The sequence below is a fragment of the Trachemys scripta genome, chromosome 2, assembly GCF_013100865.1.
Source record: "Trachemys scripta elegans isolate TJP31775 chromosome 2, CAS_Tse_1.0, whole genome shotgun sequence".
NCBI classification, from domain to species: domain Eukaryota; kingdom Metazoa; phylum Chordata; order Testudines; family Emydidae; genus Trachemys; species Trachemys scripta.
The window spans coordinates 223,293,175-223,306,643 of NC_048299.1; the positions used below are offsets into that span (position 1 = coordinate 223,293,175).

The 13,469-nt window shown below is 42.7% G+C and overlaps 1 protein-coding gene and 1 non-coding gene across 2 annotated transcripts in view; both read right to left on the bottom strand.

Moving 5' to 3' along the window:
• MYBL1 (MYB proto-oncogene like 1) overlaps positions 1-12,349 on the bottom strand; it is a 36,372-nt gene extending 24,023 nt beyond the window's left edge. Inside the window, exons 1-3 of the mRNA XM_034763022.1 lie at positions 11,933-12,349; positions 6,061-6,166; positions 5,909-5,980 (exon numbers count right to left, since the gene is read on the bottom strand). Of these exons, the coding sequence (XP_034618913.1) occupies positions 5,909-5,980; positions 6,061-6,166; positions 11,933-11,952 (198 nt within the window). The 5' untranslated portion in view covers positions 11,953-12,349. The remainder of the gene's footprint in view (positions 1-5,908; positions 5,981-6,060; positions 6,167-11,932) is intronic.
• Positions 12,350-12,993: 644 nt separating this feature from the next.
• TRNAY-GUA lies at positions 12,994-13,083 on the bottom strand. Its single transcript is given in 2 exon segments — positions 12,994-13,029; positions 13,047-13,083. It is a non-coding gene; the product is annotated as a tRNA-Tyr (tRNA).
• Positions 13,084-13,469: the final 386 nt, after the last annotated feature.

Below are 13,469 nucleotides of genomic sequence, written 5' to 3' on the forward strand. Positions count from 1 at the left end.
TCATTGAAGCCAGCATGAGCTGCAGGTGTTCAGCAGCTTTGAAAACTTCTGTCCACTTTTATTTAAGAGATGAATTTTAAGCAGCCAAATTTAATTTTAGCCAGTACTTAAAAAAATTTCTTGTTATTTTAGTAAATTGTCACATTTCTATCATGTGAACTTCCTAAAATGTTTTTGAAGTTAACACCTCATTCAGTTTATAACTAGAACCCTGTGTAAATCACAATTTTTTAAAAAAAAATTCACAACAGTCTAAATGGCAAAGTATTGAATTTCATGGAGGTTGCATGGAATGAATTTTGTAACTAAATTTAATCCTTGAAATTGACTAACGTTACTTGTAAAATTTATTCTCTCCTTGAAACTGACTAGCTAAGGCACTTGTTTCTGTTAAAAACTGTTGTAACATTTATCTTTTAAAAGAATATTTAAGAGATCGTGGTTTGAGGGCATTTCCATGCCTTCTGAAATTGTGTTTACAGCAGCTGATATAATAAGGCCCACTGTAAATCACATTTAAAAGACCTATTACCTTGTATCTAGTCATTATCTGAGATAAAAACCTAAGATGGAATTCATCACCAAGAGAGCAGCACTGAAAGCAATGACTATCTATACAATCACCCATTAAGGTGACTTTCATGATTGCTGTAGGCTACCAAAGGGCACCTGACATACCTCTCTGTCCTCTCCCCAACCCCAAGATAAGAACACAGAACATATGAACGGCTACACTGGGACAGACCAATGGTCCATCTAGCCCAGTATCCTGTCTTCTGACAGCGACCAATGCCAGGGGCTTCAGATGGAATGAACAGACCAGGAAATCATCGAGTGATCAATCCCCTCACCTATTCCCAGCTTCTGACAAAACAGAGGCTGGGACACTTCAGAGCATGGTTTTGCATCCCTGCCCATCCTGGTTAATAGCAATTGATGTATCTATCCTCCACGAACTTATATAGTTCTTTTTTGAACCCTGTTATAGTCTTGGCCTTCATAACATCCTCTGGCAAAGAAATCCACAGATTGACTCTGCCTTGTGTGAAGAAATACTTCCTTTTGTTTGTTTTAAACCTGCTGCCTATTAATTTAATTTGGTGACCCCTAGTTCTTGTGTTATGAGTAAATAACACTTCCTTATTTACTTTCTCAACACCAGTTATGATTTTTATACACCTCTATAATTTTCTTTTCCAAGATGAAAAGTCCCAGTCTTATTAATCTCTCCTGATACGGAAGCTGTTCCGTACTCCTAATCATTTTTGTTGCCATTTTCTGTACCTTTTCCAATTCCAATGTAACTTTTTTCATATGGGGTGACCAGATTTGCATGCAGTATTCCAGATGTGGGCATACTCTATAAAAATCCATAGTATGATATTTTCTGTCTTATTTTTTATCCCAGGGGTGGGCAAACTACAGTCCGTGGGCCGCATCCGGCCCGCCAGCCGTTTTAATCCAGCCTTCAAGTTCCCGCTGAGGAGCGGGGTCTGGGGCTTGCCCCACTCCGGCGCTCCAGCTGGGGAACAGGGTTGGAGGCCACTCCCAGCGGCTCCAAGAAGCAGCAGTATGTCCCCCCTCTGGCTCCTACGCATAGGTGCAGCCAGGGGACTCCACTCTGCACGCTGTCCCCACCCCAAGCACCGCCCCCGCAGCTCCCATTGGCCAGGAACAGCAGCCAATGGGAGCTGCAGGGGTGGTGCCTGCGGATGAGGCAGCATGCAGCAGAGCCACCTGACCGCGCCTCCGCATAGGAGCCAGAGGGGTGGGGGGACATGCCGCTGCTTCTGGGAGCTGCTTGAGGTAAGCACTGCCCGGAGCCTGCACCGATGAGCCTTCCCCAACCCCCAAACCCCAGCCGTGATCCCCCTCCAAACCCCTCAGTCCCAGCCTAGAGCACCCTCTTGCACTCCAAACCCCTCATCCTCAGTCCTACCCCAGAGCCTGCACCCCCAGCCCTCACCCCCATGCCCCAATCCCAGCCCAGACCTCTCATCCCCAACCTGCACCCTCACCACCCCAGAGCCCCCTCCCACACCCTGAACTCCTCATTTCTGGCCCCACCCCGGAGCCTGCGCCCACAGCCAGAACCCTCATCCCCACCCACACCCCAACCCCAATTTCGTGAGTATTCATAGCCCGCCATACAATTTCTATACCCAGATGTGTCCCTCGGGCCAAAGAGTTTGTCCACCCAATCTATCCCTTTCTTAATGATTCCCAACATTCTGTTTGCTTTTTTAACTGCCGTTACACATTGAGCCGATGTTTTCAGAGAACTATCCACAATGATTCCAAGATCTCTTTCTTTAGACCCCATCATTTTATATGTATAGTTGGGATTATGTTTTCCAATGTGCATTGAATTTCATCTGCCATTTTGTTCCCCAGTCACCCAGTTTTGTAAGATCCCTTTGTAACTCTTCACAGTCTGCTTTGGACTTCAACTATCTTGAGTAGTTTTGTATCATCTGCAAATGTTGCCACCTCACTGTTTACCCCTTTTTCCAGATCATTTATGAATATGTTGAACAGTACTGGTCCCAGCACAGACCCCTGGGGGACACCTCTCCATTCTGAAAACTAGCCATCTATTCCTACCATTTGTTTCCTATCTTTTAACCAGTTACTGATCCAGGAGAGGACCTTTTCTCTTATCCGTTTACAGCTTACTTTGCTTAAGAGCCTTTAGCGAGGGACCTTGTCAAAGGCTTTCTGAAAATCTAAGTACACTATATCCACTGGATCCCCCTTGTCCACATGCTTTATGGCACCCTCTAAGAATTCTAGTAGATTGGTGAGGCACGATTTCCCTTTACAGAAACCACGCTGATTCTTCCCCCAACAAATCATGTTCATCTATGTGTCTGATAATTGTGTTCTTTACTACAGTTTCAACCACTTTGCCCCCTACTAAAGCTAGGCTTACTGGCCTGTAATAGCTGGTATCGCCTCTGGAGCCTTTTTAAAAAATTGGCATACATTAGCTATTCTCCAGTCATCTGGTACAGAAGCTGATTGAAATGATAGGTTATATACTACAGTTAGTAGTTCTGCAATTTCACATCTGAGTTCCTTCAGAATTGTCGGATGAATACCATCTGGTTCTGGTGACTTATTTATCAATTTGTTCCAAAACCTCCTCTACTGAAACCTCAATCTGGGACAATTCCTCAGATTTGTCACCTAAAAAGAATGGCTCAGGTTTGGGAATCTCCCTCACATCCTCAGCTGTGAAGACCGATGCAAAGAATTCATGTAGTTTTTCTGCGATTACCTCATCTTGAGTGCTCCTTTAGCATCTCAATCGTCCAATGGCCCCACCAGTTGTTTAGTAGGTTTCCTGCTTCTGATGTACTTAATTTCTTTTTTTTTACTGTTATTTTCTGAGTCCTTGGCTAGGTGTTCAAATTCTTTTTTGGCCTTCCTAATTATAATTTTACACTTCCGCTTTTTAAAGATGCCTTTTGCCTCTAACTGCTTCTTATACTTGGTTGTTTAGCCATGGTGGCACTTTTTTGGTCCTCTTACTATGTTTTTTAATTTGAGGTATACAATTAAATTGAGCTTCTATTATGATGTCTAAAAAGTTTCCATACAGCTTGCAGAGATTTCACTTTTGGCACTGTACCTTTTAATTTCTGTTTCACTAACTTCCACATTTTTGTGGTGCTCTCCTTTCTGAAATTAAATGCTACTATGGTGGGCTGCTTTGGTGTTTTCTCCCTCTTCCCTCCCCCCCACCCCTCCGGGATATTAAGTTTTACTATGTTATGGTTCAGCTATATTCACCTCTTGGACCAGATCCTGTGCTCCACTTAGATCTAAAGCAAGAATTGCCTCTCCTCTTCTGGGTTCCAGGACTAGCTGCTCCAAGAATCAGCCATTTAAAGTGCCAGGAAACTTTATCTCTGCATCCCCTCCTGAGGTGACATGTACCCAGTCAATATGGGGATAGCTGAAATTCCCCATTATTATTAAGTTTTTTATTTTTATAGTCTCTCTGATCTCACTGAGCATTTCACAGTCATTATCACCAACCTGGTCAGTAGTATATCCCTACTGCTATATTCTTATTCTTCAAGCATGGAATTCCTACCCATAGAGATTCTATGGTACAGTTTGGTTCATTTACACTTTTTACTTCGTTTGACTCTATACTTTCTTTCACATACAGTGCCACTCCCCCACCAGCAATAGAACTAAAAGCATCAATGCCTTCAAAAGGTTAACTATTACATTCACTTTAGAAGGCAAAGATGAGTCAACCATGAAATCTGCTCTTGGCATCAATAACCTTGCCATTTATTGAATATATTCCAACCCCTCGTTTTCTTAGTGAAGTCACTGAGAAACTAGTGGCACCCAAATTCCAGCAGCACTGTCATCTTCATCATCCTGGATCAATCACAATCACATTCCAGAAGAGTACCACACAAATTCGCCAAAGGCGACATGCAAGCTGATTTTCAGTGGCACTCACACTGCCCGGGTCCTGGCCACTGGTCTGGGGGGGGGGTCTGCATTTTAATTTAATTTTAAATGAAGCTTCTTACACATTTTAAAAAAGTTATTTACTTTACATACAACAATAGTTTACATACAACAATAGTTTAGTTATATATTATAGACTTATAGAAAGAGACCTTCTAAAAACGTTAAACTATATTACTGGCACGCGAAACCTTAAATTACAGTGAATAAATGAAGACTCTGCACACCACTTCTGAAAGGTTGCCGACCCCTGAGCTAGCATGTTAAAGATAGCTGTGTGGACGTTGAGGCTCTGAATTTGAAGCCTAGAGGGTTGGGTGTGCTTCAGAGCCTGAGCCCCAGCCTGAACCACATCCACACTGCTATTGTTAATGCGCTAGCTCATGCTGCGCTAGTGCAAGACTATCTACCCAGACTGTAAATTTACCCTAAGCTTACAGTACTGTGTAGATCTGTCACTTGATACCAGTGACCATATGGTGCTTTTGACATGCAATATCAGAAAGTACTCATTCTATTCATTTGTTTGCCACACAAATCCCAATACCAAAATGAACACCAGCTCTGCCTTACCCAGACTGATCATGCCATGGCCAACAAGACTCAATACTCGCTCTCTCCCCCTCTTCATCATGAGGAAAATTGGGAAAAATAAGAAGCCATGGACTTCAGTGCCATCAATATGCACGTGGCAGTTATTCTCCATTAATGCAGCCCACCACCATATCCCAATGCGTGGAAAAGATCCTCAGATGGATAAAGCTGCTAGTTTAAACTCAACTCCACAAAAGGGGTGGATGGGTTTTAGTAGGAAGGGGGTGGGGGAGAGGATTGGAAACTGGATATTACGCTAACCTTATCAACTGAGGGAGTAAGACCACAGGTTGCCAAATTGGTACAAAGCCTTAGGTTTGAGGTGGTTTCCTCATAGCTCCCGGACAAAGATTGCCACAATGATAAAGAATCCTCCTTTGGTCAAAAAAAATAACCTCTTTTTCCTTTCACATCTGAAAGGAGGATTTTGATTGATTTGCACTTTTATCACCTCCTAGTTAAACTACTTCAATCCACAACTTGGACTTGACTGTAACCCCACATGAAGACTGCAAATGATTCAGAATGCAGCAACCCACTTCAGATATAATGGCAGACATGAGCATAGCACACTGGTGCTTCACAAGCTGCTGGCTTCACTCCTGAAATTAATAGGAAGTCAAAGTCTTGGTCTTACTCAATAAGCCTCGAGGGTTTGGGACTTGGCTGTCCCAGCCCAAGTTACAGGTATCCATAGAATAGTCAAATATAGCAGTCATGTATGCCTCCCCATAAAAACTGCTTCATAGCCAGTCATCTCCAAATTAGACATATCATGGTAGACCCTTTCATTAAAAAAATTATACTTCACACTTACTTGTAGATGACTAGCAATGAAAGTCCAATCATCTGTACCATTTTGTTCTACCAGCTTCTTTAGCTTCTCATCCTGTAAAGACATAATATCAGCTGAGAAATATAGCATTTTGGTAGGATATAAAAAAGTAAAGTTATCTGGTCAAGTATTACCTCATCACGTGTCCATTTTACTCTGTTACATATCTTCTTCAACCCTTTTTGCTGTGGTACTTCATAGTCATGATCTGCATACTGAAGGTTGTCATCTTCTTCCTCACTGCAGGTTTAAACAAACAGAACAGTTTAAACAAACTAGAAATATATTTTAAATTAATACTGACCACCAATAACTCAAGAAACCAGAGAGGATTTTGGTTGTAATCTGTGCATCTGGTGCATCTCTGGAAGATATATAGAATGAAGTATAAAATTTGTACGAACAAAGTCAGAACATTGTCTTATCCAGTATAGGATATCCACTTCATATCCTATGCTTCAAAGGTAAGTAATAAACCCCACAAGGTACCTAGTCAATTTTGCAGAACTATATATTGTGAGGAATAGGCAGAAAATTTCTAAAAACTTAAACTGAAGCAAAAGATTTGCTTAACCTCACTTTTTAGGCTTTTTTTTTTAAACATATTATCCAACAGTGTGTCAGCTAGGCATAGCAAATAACTAGGTGCATTAGGGCCATAACAAAATGGTTTTCTAGTCTAGTAAATCCACAGATTAATGCCATGTTTCAACTTTCTTAATTCACACAGACATGCTATGACATGTACTTTGATGTACACAAGTGCAAGTTCTAGGTTAAAACACCAATTAAAGTATGTACTTTTAAAACAATACTTAGGAATTTTAGAGAGTATATGACAGTCACACTATGAGTTATGGCAGGTGCCCCGCTTTGTTTAACCTAAGGATGTTACTCTAGTGGAAGCAATGTCTTCTAGATTCTTTTTTTTTTTTTCCTTTAATCCTTTCATGATCACTAAATCCAGACCCACAAAAATACACTCTGCTATACAATGTCTGTATCGGAACCTAGATAAAATGCTTGCAACAAGCAGTAACCAGCGTATCAAAGAGCGCACAACCAAGCCTGAACCTTCTTACTGTGAATCTTAGAATGGAAGAGCTGCAGAGGAATAATTCAGTCTCTGAAGATGGGAGGCAGGAAAAAATTATGAGATATACACCCTTATCTAGGGGTCAACTTAAGAAAAAATATGAGCCAAGCAAAAGGAAAAAAAATCCAATGGAATCCTGAAAAGTCAAACTGAGACCATGAGTAGGGGTTCCTTTCAAAAATAAAAGAAAAATACAAAAACTAACGACGAAGTATAATATCAGATGAACAAAATTTAGCTGAGCAAGCAGCAGAACTGAAACTACAGTGCTGAGCTCCTTACCTGATAGTCAGAGGAAAGAAATGGTAGAAACAGGTAGTGACCTTTGTGCCTTCGTGTTGAGTATGCTCCATCTACTGGAGAAGTGGTATAATACTTCACAACCTTCACTTTGTAAACAAACTCAGTTACACAGAGGAGCACACAGAGGTGTGTAATGGTTTAACTCATTCTTGTCCCCCCTCCTTTACAACTGCATTATTTTCCCCGCTTTTAATTTGTCACTAAAAGTACTTTGATTTTTTTTAATCACAAATATACATGTTTAATGATCTATAACAAATCCTTCCCACTACTTAAGGACAGCATGATTATTTTACAGTGATCACTTTGAGTGTAATCTACTTTCATATTTGTTTTTCAATTTTACTGTAATAAGAAATGTCCAGTCTATAAAAAAGAAAATTCAAAAATTTTCAAAAGCATCTAAGTCCCATTAATAGTCAAATATAAAAAAAAGTACATACGTTTGAAGTCAATGGGACTTTGAAACCTAACTCTCTTAGGTTCTTAGGAAAGTTGTACCCAAAGTTGTAAAGAGAAAAGACTTAAGGTTTTGGATACAACTTTCAATAGGACATAAGTCCCATTGACTTTCAACATAAATCCATTTGGCTTTTAATGGGATTTAGTCTCCTAAGTGCTTTTGAAAGCTGTACCCCAAGCCTTAATTTCTTTTTTCTCCCTGCCCACACCTCTACCCCCACACACACACTCCACCTCTACACTCAGGCTCAGCAATTGCATGTTGATACTACCCTTTTTCACCTCAAGTAAGCCACAAAGTACACTTAAAATTACAACTCAATTGTCTCTATGTGGTTACACTCTGTGAACATGATCTCCATAATTTAAGCACTGCATAGTGGACCAAAATTAAGTTAACAACTCACAAAAGGAGTCTAAAGCTATTACAAAGAGTAGGCTGCCGAAAAAGGGCCAATTCATCTGAATCAGGTAATGAAATAGACAATAAGATACTGTTTTGTATAGTTCTCCCAATTATGTTACAGTACAGTTAATCTAATGTCTCTCATTTCCCACATCAAAAAGGCATCCTTTAAATGCTTTACACATTTGAATGACTATTTTACCAACATTAATTTTTAAAATATTGATAATTAATAAGCAAATATCTTGCTGTTTAAATGGTTTACAATGAACACTTGATAATAACGTCTAATATTAACCCCTTAAAGATTATTCTGACTTGAAAGAACAGAAAGCTTTGTGCTTAGGCCACCTGCAAAATAGTGGTGACAGAGCAAACAAAGCATACGTCTTGAAGTATCTCTTCCTGTTTTAACTACTGCCCAACACACACAACCCACTGGTCTAGAGACACTAGTCTTACTAATCTACATCTTCAAATACTACCATTTCTGGGTCAAACTATTTAATACAATACTATTTTGGAAGGCAATTAAAAAACAAAACAAAACACTAAAGCTTATCTGTATTTGAATTATAGCCAAGAATCAGTACACTCTGTGAAAAGCCTGACAAAAATTATGCAGCAACACCATAGTTCCTGGTCGCTGTGGCATTCTAGTATGGTGAATAGAAAACTCTGGAGCAACTTTGATATATTTTTAAAATGTAATTTTTTTCTCAAATGAAATATGAAAATGAATATAATCAATTGTTATTTGATATTAAACTCAATATAATTTACACTACCCTACATTCCCAGTAGACCACGGGATGGATGGGTGCGTGTTTGTTTTTAAGAAACAAAAATCACACTGTAGAAGTTTCTATGAGTAAAGCTGGATGTTTTGGCAAGTGGTAGGGCACAGTTGGCACTTTTGACACCAGATGTGGGCGATAACATGGAATTATGCAATAATATTAGTTGGATGTTTCTACTAAAATAATGTACAATGCTTACATCTAAACTGTCAATTAAAAATCAGAATTAACATCACTGAGGTGAATGGGGCAGGTCACATCTTTGAAGCATTATTTCAGGCTGTCTACAGCCTCAGGAAGACCACAGAGAATCTTCTTACATTTGTTTTATATATTTAAGGTTCTCTTGGCTACCGTGTGCTAGGAACAATTTTTTTAAAAATAATATCTAGATTCTGGAAATGGAGCATATCACAGCCAGCAGTGGATTCCTCAGCAGTTCAAGATATACACAGCCCTGCCTACAGTGGCAGTTAAGAACTATTCACTTGAACGTTCTACAAAAAGACAAATGCATTCTACACAGCCCAAAGATTGTTTAAATTTCACAGAGAGAAGAGTATCTACACTAGAGTCCACATATTAAAATTTCTTGTACCCCACTCATCTCAGTCTGAAAACAAACAGGAATTTGTAGCTTATAGATTTGCTTAGACTAGGACACAAACAGGTTAGGTCCAAAAATTACATATGTGCTTAAGTAATCAAAAGGTAGTTTAAAAAAACCCTCACAACCTAATATGAATGGATTTTTTAAAATTTCAGTGATTACAATTTACTTGATCATTCCTCTGTAGTGTTGTGAACTGAAACTGTATTGAATTAGTGCACGAAAACAGAAAGTGAAACGGAGCCATTTAATTTCACCAAGCTGTTTGAAAGAGTAAACAAAATACACCTCTACCCCGATATAACGCGACCCGCTATAACACGGTAAAGCAGTGCTCCGGGGGGGGGGGGGGGGGGGGGCGTAGGGCTGCGCACTCCGACAGATCGAAGAAAGTTCGATGTAACACGGTTTCACCTATTTCACAGTAGGATTTTTTTGGTTCCCGAGGACAGCATTATATCGGGGTAGAGGTGTACATAAGTTAAATTTCAATAATTCAATTCTAATAGTCAAAAGACTTTTTACATTAAGATTCTAGGCTTCAGTGTCCCTCTTTATTATGAAGCTGAAGAGCTTGCAGATGCATTAATAAATGAAAACTTCTCTCATTTTAAAAATCAAAGACAATGTTATACCTACCTGGAACTCAAAGATCAAGATGCCTCCTTACTTTTGTACTAAATTAGCAATCCCAAAAGCAGTTTGCACCCGTTCTTTCAGGTCATGTTATTATATGCCAACATATAATTTTTGTTCTGGTGTTACCAATCTGTAGCAGATGAGTTCATCCTCTATGCACAACTATTTTAATTATCTAGCAAGAAATGTAAATTCTTCACAATTCAATATTCACTGACAGCATGTTAGCACTTACAGAAAGACTAGCAAGTCTTGCTTAGCTCCTAAACACCAGAGAGACAAGGTGGATGAGGTAATAACTTTTAGTGGACCAACTTCTGTTAGAAAAAGAGAGAAGCTCCAGACGGTATACTGGGTACAATATTGTCGATGGAATGTCTGATGTTATATGATACCTATATTAAGGTAGTTGATCATCTCTAGTTTCTCAGATATTTTTGTGTTCCTTGAAACAATTACAGGGCAAACATATTACTTTCCTCTCCCACTGCAGTTTTTCAACAAAAACTATGAATTTATAGTGTACTTGTAATAAACCTGATCTCCTCAGGAAGAAAAATACAGTATCAGATTCTTATGTAGCAACCACCAAACTATAATTTCTTCACTCCTATGCACAATACGAATCCACAGCAACCTCCAAATAGTGTGGAAGGTCAAAACCTAATAGTTTTCATAACTAATATTAACCATTTACCCTGCTCTTCCTTTATCAACCTTATAAATCCCCTTCTGTATTTCCTTATCAGTTTTCAAAAATTTATTTTTTTTAAAAACAAGTAACACTACGGAAGTCCACAGCTAGAAAAAAAACTGAAGACAGCAGTAACTATATTAATACATTTAGTTTCATTTTATATTCAAAATCTGAATTTTTAGGAAACACACAGGCTCCTGCAAAATTGAGGATTTATCTAGAACAGCTCTCAATGTTTGCAGCTGAATAAACACACTTTCTCTCATAGATCCCCAGCTATAGAGAAAGAACCCCATGTAGCTTTCTTTCAATCAGTGCACATGCCAGGACTAGAGAAACAGTCTGTGTTTTTTTTTAAAATTAGGAATTAGTTAAGACAAAGAATATTAAAAGCACATGGTTGATTATGGTCAAGCCTAGCTTCCCAGCAGGTGTGTGTGAAAGCAGAGAGGGAAAGGATCAGGAAAGTTATGGAAGAAGTAGGAAAAACTGACAAAAACAACTATTGTGTGGGAAGTGTATTACCTGCGGGAAAAGAGAAGATGAAGTTACCTTTATGTCTGGGGTACGGGGTAACATGGGAAAGACATGGATGGGGGATCCAACATGCAGCGAAGATGGAGAAGTCAGGGAACACCTGCGTAGTGACAGGCGGGTGACAGCAGATGGGGGTGATGCAGATGGGATCGGGACCGCTGCGGGGCGCGGAGAATGGGCAGTGACAACTGAGCACGGGGAAGGACAACTGGGTAAGAGGAGAGTCTGCGCCTCTGGTCTGGGGAGAAAGATGAAGGGGGACGAGGGGTGGGGGCAGGGCGGACTTACCTGCCCCACAGCGGAGAGCGGACCCGGCGGGGAGTGCAGGGGACAGGTACCACCTGGGCGCGGAAGACAGAAAGCGCTGAGACCGGGGAGGGAGCAGGGATTTGGGACCAAGACCCGGAGATACCTGAGCCAGGGCAGGCGGGCCGGCCAGTCGGGGGCGTTACTCACCTGCGCGGTCTCTTCGCCATCCTCTAGGCGCACCATAGGGAGGGGGCGGAGGCGGGCTGGCGAACAGAGCTGCGCGGCTCCTCGCCCGGGCTCCTCACGCTGCCCCGGGGCTCACGCACGGGCTCGGGAGTCTGTGCCGGTCGTGGCGCCCGTCCCCGTCACACACCGTCCGGGGGGAGGGGGAGGGGGCGGCTCCCTCTACCGCTCCCGGAGACTCCAGCGCATCTAACCCCACCGCCTCCACCGGCAGCAGCTCCTAGCCCCGGCCTGGCCCGGCCCCCCGCACACAGAACATGGCTTAGCCCGGCCCGGCTGCGGGGACAGGATCGGGGGCTGCGGACGCTTCTTGTCCGGGTCCAAACTGCGGCTCCAAGGCCCCGTCACAACGGCCCCGGCTCCAGCTGCGTCCCCCGCCGCCGCAGCTTCCCCCGTGCCCGTCCCGGCCGCGCCTCTCCAGCTGCTCCGCCGCCGCCGCCGCCGCCACACTCGCTGCTGGTTTTGTCCGTGCCGCCGAATCTCGCGCCCAGCCTCCTTCCAGAGTCACCGTTTGAATCTGCGCACGCGGACTGCAACCCCATTGGCTGTGGGGGCCGCACGAGATCGAGGCGGGGCACCGCGCCAGCGGGGAAAGGGGTGCGACCAGTAGGGAAGGAGGAGGCGGGGCATAGAGCCAGACAGGGATGGACCCGGAGCGGGGAGGCTGGACATAGCGCGCTGCATGCTGGGGGAGTGAGTTTTCCCTCCCGCCAAGCCTTACGGTGGGAAACAGCGGCTGCTTGTTCCACTGGGGCTGCGCAATAAGCTCACAGCCCTCTCCGGGCTCTGCTGCTGCCGCTCTTGGCTCCCAGGCCGCAGCCCTCTCCCCCTTAGCTGCTAGGGCTGGCGCTTGCAGGGAGGCAGCGGGGCTGGTTGTGATCAGTAACCACTTCCACTCAGGAGCTCTTTCGCATGCCAGTGACTCAGGACTAATAAAATGCACGTGAACCGCACAGTCTGCAGAGGGAGGAAAACACCCCTTATAGGGCAAATGTTACTGACAAGGGATTCTACAAAATCATGTCTCCTTCGAGCCGGAATCGAACCAGCGACCTAAGGATTCCCGCAGGCAACACCTCTACAGTCCTCCGCTCTACCAGCTGAGCTATCGAAGGGACTTTATGAGTAAGCTTGTTTCCTCTGTACACAAATCTCACTTTCATGACTCAACTAGTCCAGTATAATTCAGTTCATAGCACTTAAGAAGCTAGTCTGGGGCAGTAATAAATTTAGTGAGGGCAGCTTTTCTACCAATAATAAATGGAGAGAGAAATGGAGCTTTGGAGAGGACACCTGTTGACTATTGCAGGGCAGGCGCCAGGGTTTTTGCCACCCCAAGCGGTGAAGAAAAAAAAAAAAGCCGTGATCACGATCGGTGGCACTTCGGCCGAAATGCCGCCGAAGGGCTGGACGTGCCACCCCTCTTCATTGGCCGCCCCAGGCACCTGCTTGCTGTGCTGGTGCCTGGAGCCGGCCCTGGACTATTGATGCAATATTATGG